At 33.7% G+C, this 13,656-nt stretch overlaps 1 protein-coding gene across 1 annotated transcript in view; it reads right to left on the bottom strand.

The window, feature by feature from the left end:
• Positions 1-1,286: 1,286 nt before the first annotated feature.
• LOC107152686 (activating transcription factor 7 interacting protein) overlaps positions 1,287-13,656 on the bottom strand; it is an 86,465-nt gene continuing 74,095 nt past the window's right edge. The window contains 3 exon segments of the mRNA XM_048787209.1: positions 1,287-1,924; positions 7,218-7,330; positions 12,317-12,499. Of these exon segments, the coding sequence (XP_048643166.1) occupies positions 1,505-1,924; positions 7,218-7,330; positions 12,317-12,499 (716 nt within the window). The 3' untranslated portion in view covers positions 1,287-1,504.

Here is a 13,656-nt window from a genome sequence, read left to right as displayed (position 1 = left end):
TTAACACTTAGACAATGCTGTGAGACTTCTGCAGAGAGATGCACCTAAGTAAGATTTTAGGCTCCTTCAAGGTTGCTTTTTTCCAAGGTATTTATTTTAGGGCAATGGGAATGGGTGTGGGAATGGGGAACACCTCTCTGTGAGGCAAATGGTATCCAGACAAATATTCACTGTTCATGGAAGAAAGCTTTCCACTTCTCTTATAAAATTAAATACTGTGTGAAACAGTACAATGTATTCTGCATATTTTAAAAAGTGAGTCCAGACAAATGGAGGGATATAGATACCTTATAAAGTTAATTAACACATGTCGTCTTTGTATGCCATTTATACATTTACTAGCAAGAACATAATTTTAAAAAGAGGTTTGCTCACACTTAAAACAGGTGAAGATTACTCTGACAAGGTTCAAAGTAGAGAGTAATAAACATTACTGTTGCCATATAATCATTCCTACATTTCAGGTTGAAATATCAGAAGTTTCCAGGATTTCCAATAAGGCAATACCTATACAAGTACTGTCAGGCTAAAAATGTAGCAAACTTGCATTCCCAAAATGGGATAATTGAGCTTATTTATAATACTTTGTGAAAAGATACCATGAAATAAAAAAGATAACCATGGAGTATGAACTGATACTAAAGAGTTCATTATCATTAGCTATTTCTAGTTGAGTCCTCCATTCTCTCTTCCAAAGTACTCAAACAAAAAACACTCATCAACATTTAAACCTGCCCCAAATAAAATCCTAGCATTCTAACTTAGTCCCTTTCAGTAAATCCAGTGTGGCTATTGTACATTAATCCCATGGCAGGTTAATTTGAGGAGACCATCTTATAATAAATATACTTTTTTTTTTCTGTAAATAATTACAATCTCTCTTTATACCTTCCTTCCACCATCTGGAATAAAATAAGTTTTAGGAAATTATTTTCTGTAGTAAATCTATTTTTAGAATTACTATTTGAGAACTTAGCTTTTCTTTGACAGAAAACACCAAATATAGGCTAAAATAATTAAACATTTTCATTCTACTGGGCTTTCTTCACCTGCTTAATAATACTATGAAAACTTAAAATAAGATTAGTAAATATAAATACAAATATTCATCAAGGGAACCTTTTGTAGGCAGGATAAGCAAATTGTTGACCATAAAACTCATGACCATAAAACCAGTCAATAAAGAACAATTTTGAACATGGGCTTTTCTNAAAAAAAAAAAAAAAAAAAAAAAAAGTCACATACACACGTTCCTAGCCTCAAAACTAAAGCAAGGTACACACATATACATTTCAAAACCCTGAAGCTGAATTGTCTGGGAGAAGATTCTTGCTTTATGGGCTGAGTTTATTTTGCTTCTGGTTATAAACAAATGTAGTGTATACACACATCTGTCCAAGAAATCTTGCACAATGTGGATTTTACATTAGGTATCATGCACAAGATTAAAAACAAGACCAAAAGGTGAAACTTTTAAAAGAGGAAAAGATAAAGGCTCCAAGGTTTAATTGCTCTGGGAAGAAGAGATCACATCCGTTGACTGAGGATCACAAAAAGGTCCAAAACGTCCATAAATATCCTTGGCTCGTACTGCAAAATAGTATTTGCTGCCAGAAACAAACTGGGTGAGAGTACAAGCCATGGGCAAGGGAAGTGCCTTTACTTCCCCAATCTTTTTCCATTGTGAGGGCACAGTGGCACTGGGTTCCTCATGGTAAGCATAGAGATGGTAACTTTCCACAGTAGCACAGCTTCGATCCACCTCCAAGACACTCCATGACAGTACAATGCCATTTTGACTCTGAACTCGTGCTAACTTCAAGTGTGGCTTCTGAGGCAGAGAGGTGCTGGCAGCTTCTGGAGGCAGACGCTGTGGTTGTGGGGCTTCTGGTAAGGGTGCAGGGTGCACGGGGCGTGGGGGCTCCTAACAAAAGAAGAATCACATTGCTTTACAAGTGATTACAGAAAGAATTATTATAGAATGCTAGAATTAAGACACCCTAAAGATTACATATAGAGCGATCATTTTACATAAATTGGTGTGGGATACCACACTAAGTTTCAAAAGTTCTATTTGGTATTTTGTAACCAATCGTGCCCAAAACAATGGTGTTAAGGGTACTTGTACTAATACTCCTGAGACCTAAAATATTGAGGTTTTTCTTGATAAATAAAATGCTCTTGCTGAAAGAATATCATTTTTTAAGAGACACTAAGCCAGACGCAGTGCCACATGCCTGTAATCTCAGTAGCTCGAGAGCCTGAGGCAGGAGGATTGCAAGTTCAAAGCCAGCCTCAGCAACTTAGTGAGGTCCTAAGGAACTCGCTGAGAACTTGTCTCTAAATAAAATACAAAAAAAAAGGGGAGCTGGGGATGTGGCTCAGTGGTTAAGTGCCCCTGGGTTTCAATCTCCAGTAACAAAAGGGACACTGTAAAAGTAGAAATCATATACTTCTAAAAAATTAATATCTGATTTAAGTAACTATTCTATAGATTCTCACTTGAACATAACATTTTTTAAAATCATGTTTGAAAGTTTATCATATGAAATTGAAGTATACATTATTATATTTTCATTTTGAAGCTGTTTTGCCAATAAAGACAGTATTGTATTCTTATAAATAAGTATATTTAACGTTGAATGCATATTATGTCCTTGGTCAGCTTGCAATTGGTGATTGGTGATATTTAAATTGAACCATGAAAAATAGGACTTAAAGAGATGCAGAAATAGTTATGTACCTTTCAGTCAATAGGTAAAGCATAAGCAAAAGCATGGGGATACTAAAGTGAGAGGATTTACAGGCCAGAAAACCTTTTTCTTAGCCATAGGTTATGTGAATGGAAATAAATAAATAGATAGATAGATAGATAGATAAATAAATAAATAAATAAATAAATAAAAAATTTGGGAAGGTAGGTTAAGGCCACATAATGAAAAAGCAGGATATTAACTTTAAAAAACCCTCTTGACAGATAATATCCAACACTGGAACAATGTCATTATTGTAAATATTACTGTTATATCTGGGTGTTAGGTAACAATGAGAATAATTTCTTCAAAAAGGATTTGAGAACCAGAAAAAAAGGTGTATGAGTGATTTTTTTTTTTCTCCGAAGTGGAACATATCATTGGTTCACTGACTTTATACTGGAAGTCACATAACAAACAATTAATTTCCTTAATTGAAATTCACTTAACAAATGTTATATATAGTTAAGGCTGGGGTGTAGCTCAGAGCATACTTAACAAGAAGGGGGCTGCAAGTTAAATTCCCAGCACCATTTTGGTATGTGAATAATTTGTATAAACTAAATATTAAATACTAAAGATCTAATAAGATCTTTTTATATTTCCATGGCAGGCTAGTGATGTGGCTAAGTGGTAGAGTGCCTGCTAGCATGCATGAGGCCCAGGGGGTCAATCGCCAGTACCACAAAACAAACAAATATATGCCTTATAGAGTCAAGCTGTCTAAAGTATAAGACAAAGTATTCTAAAATTCTCAAGAGAAACTCCAAGTCATATTTAAGGGTATCCCCACTGAACTAATAGCAGATTTGTTAACAGAAACCAGGATGTCTAGGAAGGAATGGAATAATGCAATCCAAGCCCTGAAAGAAAATTACTTCTAAGCAAGATTACTGGACCTAGCAAACCTATCCTTCAGAATGAAGAATAAAAGCCTTGAAACAAGCAAAAATTGGAAGGAATTCACAACAGCCTGACAAAAACATATTTTAAGGGAGTCTTATATCCAAAAGTGAAAGATTATTACCATCATAAAAGCATATGAAAATATAAATCCCACTAGAGGAGGAGAAACACAAAGGAGAAACATTAAAGAATAAAATGTTTTCAATACAGTACACTATCAAACCACAAAGATGAATAAGGAAGAAAAATAATTAGAATATAATCAATAATAGTAATATTATTATTACCAATAATTATTATTGAATGTAAACTAAAATCTCCAAATAAAAGATTTATACTGCTTAAATGGATAAAATGCCAAAACCCACAATATGCTGTCTACAAGAAAGTTGCTTTACCAGTAAAGACACATACAAACTGAAATAAAAGATAGTAATGGAAACCCAAGCTAGCAGGAATAGCTATACTTCTATCTGACAAAATAAGACTTTAAAAAGATAAAAACTAAAGAGATGAAGAAGGTCACTATATAATGTTCAAGGGATCAATTCAGTAAGAGATAGCATAAAAATTATAGATCTATATGTACCTAATGTCAGAGCATTCAATTTTATAAATAAAAAAAGCCTTTTTGACCTACAAGAATAGATAGATTCCAATTCAATAATAGGAATGCTCACATTGTACTTTCATCAATGGAGAGGTCATCCAGACAGAAAAGTCAACAAAACAAAGTTAAAACTCTACTATAGATCAAAGAGACTTAACATATGCCTAGAAACTATTTCATACAATACCTATGGAATACAATCATTTTCATCAGCCTATAAAACTTTCTCTAGACTAGACAACATATCCATCAGGCCACCAAAAAGAAAAAAAAAGAATCTTAACAAATGTAAAAAACTGAAACCATAGTCTTTTATCTTTTCTGATAACAATGGAATAAAACCAGAAGTCAATAACAAAGGACATTTTAGAAAGTATACCAATCAATTAACAACTGAATAACACACTTTTGAACCAACAATGAGCCACTGAGTCAGGATTTCTCACTGCAAATGAACATGGAAATACATCAAAACTATGGAATGCAGCAATAGTAGTACTGAGGTAAGTTTATAACAATGAATGCCTACATCAAAAAAATAGAAAGATTTCTTTAAAACAACCTAATGATATATATCAAGGGCTCAGAAAGCAAGAACAAACCAAAACCCAAATTTAAAGGAAAGAATAACAAAGATTGTAATAGAAATAAACCTAGACTTAAAAGGGAAGGTGAATTTGATCCGTACACGTGATATCCATGTATGGAAATATCATACTAAATTCTATTAATATGTATAGTCATTACTAATGTATATGAAAAAATATAACTCCATGCAAAGCTTAGTACCGTGATGTGCATACAGTAAGAATGCATAAAAAATATGCTAACTAATACACGAAAAACTGAAGTAGAATTGATATGAGTATTGGTCAAGTTGCTATATTTCCTCTAAAGTTCTCTCTTTTCCTAAAGTGACTTAATCACTTCAGTAAAAACCATTAAATAAACATATAGCTAGCCTTTGACTAGAGGGATCACAGAGTTTTACGTGTTTGATAATAGCTGAAATGGCCTATAAAACCAACTTTTATGATTCTGAATCTGCTCAGACCTCACAAATGAGTATTTGTTTTTGCGTGCAGTGGAGTTTTGTTTTGTTTTGAATTTTTTTTTTTTTAGTCACAGAAGGACACAAAATCTTAATTTTATTTATTTTTATGTGGTGCTGAGGATCAAACCAGTGCCTCACATGCTAGGCAAGTGCTCTACCAGTGAGCTACAACCCCAGCTCCTGCAGTGGAGGTTTTAACTGAAGTTTTACAGAAACATATAACATCAGTGCGTTGCTCAAAAATAATTGAGCATATGCCTGAGTATAAACAGATGGGTGGCAATATGGATGAAATAAAGATGGTCATGTGCTGATAACTGTCAAAATAGGGTTATCAGTACTGAAGGAATGGTTATACTGTTTTTTCTTTCATATATGTTTGAAAACAGCTATCTCAAAAGTATTTTAAAAATTGCATTAAAATTAAAAGAAATGCCTATTTCTCTGGTGAGATAAAGTTCATTTTAAGATAATACACAAGAAATTATTCACTTAAAATTTTTTTTTAATTGTAAAAAGCTCTGATGGGTTATAAAATTTGCAAAGAATACTATAAATGACATTTTTGCTGTTTATTTTTAAAGGAATATTTGATGAAAACTTATTTGTAACTGCAAACAATAGAAATAACCTATTTGTCACATACCCAAATACAGCCAGAGTTGAAGTACTGTGAATATACTCTAGAGGTGCTAAGATTAGGCCATTTCTGGTTCTGGCTCTGACTAGCTTAATGATACTGAGCAATCATTTAACAACTTGTGACACAGCACACCATTTTCTTCCCAAAAGGAGAATAATAATTTTATTCCTCATAGGATTGTGAAGATTAAATAATACATGTGAAGTATTTCCTAAAGTACCTAACATATATTGAATGCTCCACTGATATTACTTTTTCTACTACAGTGAAATAATAAAAATCATTACTAAAAGACTACAGAACAAAGACTATAGAGCTAGATTCATGGATGTCTAGGAGGTATGACCTTAAGTTGGTTAACAAACTTGGTGAACATGGGCCACATCTATAACAAAAAAGGGGAGGAAGAGGGGAATACTGGGGATTAAACTCAGGGGCATTCAACCACTGACCCACATCCTCAGCCATATTTTAGAGACAGGGTCTCACTGAGTTGCTTAGCACCTTGCTTTTGCTAAGGCTGGCTTTGAACTTGCAATACTCCTGCCTCAGCCCCTGGAGCCACTGGAATTATGGTGTGCACTACCACACCTGACTGTAACAAAAAAATTTTAAAAGTCCTTTAGGTAGCAGTCCCAAAAAACTCCTGGATTAGGACTAAGTATACTAACAATGCAGGGAATACGTTAAACACTCACAAATGCTAGGCATTATTATTAGTATTTAAAAAGAGATGTTCTCCTAGGAAACAAGTAATATCAAACCCAATCTCTTGTCTTCCTCTCATAAAGCAAGCATACCAATTTTCATGATATTCCATTCCAATCAATGCTATCATATTCATGTCACAGAATGATGTGACACTGTTTTAGAGGTTAAATTTGATGATAAAGCTTTGGATTTTTCCGCCTTAACAAATGAATTTCCTAAACCAGTGGATTATTTAAAACAATAAATTAATAATAATATAGTAGTTAGGACTGATATAAGATTTTGAGGGAAAGAATAAAGTTAGAACATAAAAAAATTAAAAATACCATTTGTATGCCATAAGCAAACTCAATGATCATTACCCTTAGAACATTTATTCATAATGGTATGACCAACTTTCTTAAATAAACTCCTACTGGAAGAGCAGAAAGACCTGTCATTTCCCTTTAGTATTACTACTTGAAAGAAAAAATTCTAGCTACAATAATATTTAACAGCTGTATAGTTGAGAATTTTATAAAGCCAAGCATCGACATTTACAGTATGCACTTGTGGTGGTCGGTGATGCACTGTGAGCTGAGGACCTGCTGATCCCAGAGTTAATCCATTGTTAACAACATATGTGGTTGTTTGAGGCACTCGAACTGTAACACCTATAAAAAAAAAAAAAAATTAAGGAATAACATCAGAATTCTGTAAATTTAGTAGAACACTGATTTAACACTTGATGTTGGTGAAGCAATATTTTTAGAATGCAGGAAAAAAAAAATTCCAAACTAGAAGTTTATACTTGGCCAAACTATCAGTTAAGCATGAAGAAATCTTCGTAATATGCAAGCACTCAAAAAATACAAAAAATACAGAAGATAATCAGAAATTATTTTGAAACCCTATACTCTAATAAAATAGAGGATAGTGAAAGCATCGATAAATTCCTTAAGGCATATGAGCTACCTGGATTGAGTCAGGATGATATAAACAACCTAAATAGACCAATATCAAGTGAGGAAATAGAAGAAGCCATCAAAAGACTACCAACCAAGAAAAGCCCAGGACCGGACGGATACACAGCAGAGTTTTAAAAGAGCTTTAAAGAAGAACTAATACCAATTCTCTACAATCTATTTCAGGATATAGAAAAAGAGGGAGTACTTCCAAATTCATTCTATGAGGCCAATATCACCCTGATTCCAAAACCAGATAAAGACACTTCAAAGAAAGAAAACTTCAGACCAATATCCCTAATGAATTTAGATGCAAAAATCCTCAATAAAATTCTGGCAAATCGGATACAAAAATATATCAAAAAAATCGTGCACCATGATCAAGTGGGATTCATCCCTGGGATGCAAGGCTGGTTCAATATACGGAAATCAATAAATGTAATTCACTACATCAATAGACTTAAAGATAAGAACTATATGATCATCTCGATAGATGCTGAAAAAGCATTCGACAAAATACAGCATCCCTTTATGTTCCAAACTCTAGAAAAATTAAGGATAATAGGAAATCACCTCAAAATGGTAAAAGCTATATTCGCTAAGCCTCAGGCCAGCATCATTCTAAATGGAGAAAAATTGAAGGCATTCCCTTTAAAATCTGGAACAAGACAGGGATGCCCTCCTCTCTCACCACTTCTATTCAACATAGTTCTTGAAACACTAGCCAGAGCAATTAGACAGACGAAAGAAATTAAAGGCATAAATATAGGAAAAGAAGAACTTAAGTTAGCACTATTTGCCGATGACATGATCCTATACCTAGCAGACCCAAAAAATTCAACCAAGAAACTTCTAGAACTAGTAAATGAATTCAGCAAAGTGACAGGATATAAAATCAATACCAATAAATCAAAGGCATTCCTATATATCAGTAACAAATTCTCTGAAATGGAAATGAGGACAACTACTCCATTCACAATATCCTCAAAAAAAAAAAAAAACCTGGGAATCAACTTAACAAAAGAGGTAAAAGAGCTATACAATGAAAACTACAGAACCCTGAAGAAAGAAATAGAAGAAGACCTTAGAAGATGGAAGGATTTACCTTGCTCATGGATTAGTAGAATTAATATTATTAAGATGGCCATACTACCAAAAGCACTTTACAGATCCAATGCAATTCCCATCAAAATCCCAATGACATTCCTTGCAGAAATAGAAAAAGCAATCATGAAATTCATCTGGAAAAACAAGAGACCCAGAATAGCTAAAGTAATTCTAAGCAGGAAGAATGAAATTGGTGGTATCGCGATATCAGATTTTAAACTATACTATAGAGCAATAGTAACAAAAACAGCATGGTACTGGCACCAAAATAGGCTGGTAGACCAATGGTACAAAATAGAAGACACAGAGACAAATCCACAAAATTACAACTACCTTATATTAGACAAAGGTGCTAAAACCATGCAATGGAGAAAGAATAGCATCTTCAACAAATGGTGCTGGGAGAACTGGAAATCCATATGCAACAAAATGAAATTGAATCCCTTTCTCTCACCATGGACAAAAGTCAACTCAAAATGGATCAAGGAGCTAGGAATCAGACCAGAGACTTTGCGTCTAATAGAAGATAAAGTTGGTCCTAATCTTCATCACGTGGGGGCAGGCCCCAAATTTCTTAATAAGACACCTATAGCACAAGAGCTAAAACCAAGAATCAACAAATGGGACATATTCAAACTAAAAAGTTTTTTCTCAGCAAGAGAAATAATAGGCAAGGTGAATAGGGAGCAGACATCCTGGGAACAAATTTTTACCCCTCAAACATCAGATAGAGCTCTAATCTCTAGAGTATACAAAGAACTCAAAAAGTTAAACAACAAAAAAGCAAATAACCCAATCAACAAATGGGCCAAGGACTTGAACAGAAACTTCTCAGAAGAGGATATACAATCAATCAACAAATATATGAAAAAATGCTCACCATCTCTAGCAATCAGAGAAATGCAAATTAAAACCACTCTAAGATACCATCTCACTCCAGTAAGAATATTATGAAGTCAAACAATAAAAAGTGCTGGCGAGGATGTGGGGGAAAAGGTACACTTGTACATTGCTGGTGGGACTGCAAATTGGTGCAGCATGGAGGGCAGTATGGAGATTCCTTGGAAAGCTGGGAATAGAACCACCATTTGACCCAGCTATTCCCCTTCTCGGACTATACCCAAAAGACTTAAAAAGACCATGCTAAAGGGACACAGCTACATCAATGTTCATAGCAGCACAATTCACAATAGCAAGACTGTGGAACCAACCTAGATGCCCTTCAATAGACGAATGGATTAAAAAAAAAATGTTGCATTTATACACAATGGAATATTACTCAGCACTAAAAAATAACAAAATCATGGCATTTGCAGGGAAATGGATGGCACTAGAGCAGATTATGCTAAGTGAAGTTAGCCAATCCCTAAAAAAACAAATGCTGAATGTCTTCTCTGATATAAGGGGGGTGATTCAAAATGGGATAGGGAGGAAGAGCATGAGAAGAAGACTACCACTAAATAGGGAAGAGAGGTGAGAGGGAAAAATAGGGAGAAGGGGAGTTGCATGAAAGTTGGAAGGAGAACTTCATTGTTATACAGAATACATTTATGATGTTGTAATGAGAAAAAGAAAAAAAAAGTGTGTCACATTAGATTGGACAGAGAGAAAGGATGGGAGAGGAGGGGGGGATAGGGGGGATAGGAAGGGCAGCAGAATAGACAATATGATTGATGTAGTACATTCCATGTATGTATTATGTGTCAAAATACATTCTGCTGTCATGTATGACTAAAAAAAAATTAAAATTTAAATTAAAAAAAAAAATACAAACTTCTGGGAACCCCTTCTCAAGTACCCACTGAATTATATGTCACTGATATGAGAAAAAAAAAAAAAAAAAAGAAGAAGAAGAAAGGAAGACATAAGAAAAGGATATCCAGCACAGAAAGAAATACATGTATTCTCACTAGGAGGACTACAAACAAAAATCCCAGAACACTGGTTCTGTGCCACACAAGAAGGAAGCAGACAAACTTCAATGAAATAGTGACTCAAAAGACAAACTGAAGTTGTCTTTATAAAGATTCCTGTCTTCTTTCACATTTCTAACTAGAACAGAAAGCTTCAAGAAAGGTCATCCTTGCCTTGTGCTAATTAGGTTTTTCTCTTTTTCTTCATGTCCCCCGGATCAATGGAGGAAACTACTTATTTTATCCACAAATGACATTTCTAAGACATACCCTAGGGCAACAGAAGTAGAGAACAGAGACATATACTGTCTCAATCATATTTCAGTCATATATTCAGTAGCTGGCTCATATCATAGTTCTGCCAGAAGGTGCCCTGGTGAATCTAGTTTCCCAAACCTCATTTTTATGCAACTGATTTTCCCAGAGAAGGCTCTTAACAACTTGAGAAAGTTAAAGCCAGACAATGAAAAAATGACTCTCATAGCTACCATATATAATAATGACATTATTATAGTTTCTTTAAACACCTATATTTATCTTTGCTATTAAATTTTTCAAAAGTTTCATACGCACGCACGCGCACACACACACACACACACACATATATGTATGTATTTATGTATGTATACACGTGTGTATTTATTATACATATAACTATATTGGTGACAAAACTTTTAAAGCAGAATGACCAAGAGAAAAGCAAGGATAGTAAAAGAAAAGGGATTGGGATACAATAGGGAAAGGCATACTGGAGGGCCTATAGGTTACTGGTTAATCTTACTTCATAATCTAGTAAGTTCATAGGTAATCTACTTTATTATTTTTCTTTAAACTTTAAATATACCTCTTACACAACTTGAATTCATATGCTATATTCTACTACTAAAACATATAAAGTATTTTTAATATAATATATAATAAATATAGTTACTATAATTTACAAATTATATACATAGTTATATATATCAGTAATATATAACATATGTATAGGAAAGTAAAAGTTTCCTTATTTTCCCTTCTTTTATTTCTCAAGCACCTTCATACTTAAAAGAGTTTCTCAATGGAATCTATCTTTTAAAATGATTTCAATCACCTGATCTAAACCAAAATTGAACATATCCACTTTAATTAGGCACTGATGTTTCTTTAACAGAATGGAGTATAGCTATACATCAAATAAGGCACTATATTAAAGATATAGGCAATAAATAAGTGACGTCAAATTGAAAACAACACACATAGCACAAATCATATAGTGTACATATCCAACCTTCTCTGGTGAATTTTCCTAAGGATAAAAAAGTAAATTAGTAATAATTTTTTTTTGGCCACTTAAAAAAATTTTTAATTGAAAAACTATATACTTGTGGTGCATGGTATGTTTTGAAATATGTATATACTGTGGAATAGTTAAATCAAAGCTAATTAATATGCATTACCCTCAAATACTTAATTTCTATTACCAATTTTCAAGTATACAATAAATACATAGTTATCAATTATACTATAGAACTATGTTGTACAACAGATGTTTTGAACTTATAATAATTATTTTAATATGATATTATACACACTTTTTGCAAAATCTAATGTCAATCAATATAAGCCACTCCAACTAAATGCGGAAAAGGGAACTACATAAACTTCAGAGCCATATACAAGAAAAGAGACTTACTGTTTTGAGGGTTGACCTGACGAACAGCAGGAGCCTGCATAACAGTTCCTCGGAGGGGAGCCTGAGGTGGTGGTGCTGGGAGAGTTGTATAAACCACCTGATGGTTTCCAGGAGCTCTTGGTACAGGGAGTCTTGTAGTCACCTGAGTTATTGGACGATGTGTTACATTCACGGTGGTTGGAGCTAACGGAAGGATAAAAAGATATTAAGAATGCAGCATATTCTATTAAGCAAACCATATTACATGATAATTATCTCTATATAAAATGTAAAAAACTATAAGATAGAGATAAAAGTGTCCTTTATGAACTTGAAAGGTAAAAGTGATAAGGCCAACCAAAATTAAGTGTAATATTAAAATCCAAGCTTTAGAGAACAACTCAATTTCACTCTTTGGTTTGACTACATAATAGAACTAGATTAAGAATATGCTTTGCTATGGGAATGTCTTTAAAGAATAATTTGTCCCTCCTCAATACTAAAGTTTTCCCTAAAATTATAGGCCCTATAGTGTCTTCTAACAAGGAGGTATAGATCTAAAAGAATATCTTTATATTTCAGTTCATCAAAGTGCTTGCTATTGTAATTCATATTTTTATTTTTATCAAGTGAACCAACCTATGTTTTTGGCCAGTTATTACATTCACATTTTCTTCTTCCTTTACTCTGGTAACCCCACCTCAAAAGAACGTTAACACACCTTGAGTAATGTTAACAGACAGTTATCAAAAAATGAGTCTCAATTCACACAACGGAAATACAATAATGTGTTCTATTTAAAAGATAGGGTGTCTCAGGGTTTCACTATTTTGTCTAGGATGACCTCAAACACCTGGACTGAAGTGATTCTCTTGCCTCAGTCTCACTGAGAGCTGGGACTACAGATACCTGTCACTAGCCTGAACAAAATAGTGATTCTGAAGTTAACATTTTCTTGTTAATAACTCTGTGAATTAGAATCACATTTTAGAAATGATCATGTAGTAACAAAACATCACAAAATCTACTTTCACATCAAAAAATGGGTTTCATAATTCAATAAGTTTGAAGAAGAATTACCCATAAAAAAAGAAAGGTTTTCTTAATAAGACAACTCGGGCTAACATGCAGCTCATGGTAGAGTATTGCATAGCATACATAAAGTGCTGGGTTGGATTTCCAGGCAGCCAAAAATAAAACACAAACACAAACACACACACACACACACACACACACACACACACGTGTGCGCGCGCAAACAAACAAAAAACAGGTGAAGACCCCTTGGTCTTTACATATCTTCAACTTTCAATGTGAACTTTCAAAAAAAGAAACTAATATAAGGAAGACTTCTCTTTTCA

This window comes from Marmota marmota, unplaced genomic scaffold (assembly GCF_001458135.2).
Source record: "Marmota marmota marmota unplaced genomic scaffold, marMar, whole genome shotgun sequence".
Classification (NCBI taxonomy): Eukaryota; Metazoa; Chordata; class Mammalia; order Rodentia; family Sciuridae; genus Marmota; species Marmota marmota.
The sequence above is the reverse complement of the archived record's forward strand: the minus strand, read 5'-3'. Positions and strand labels throughout refer to the sequence as shown.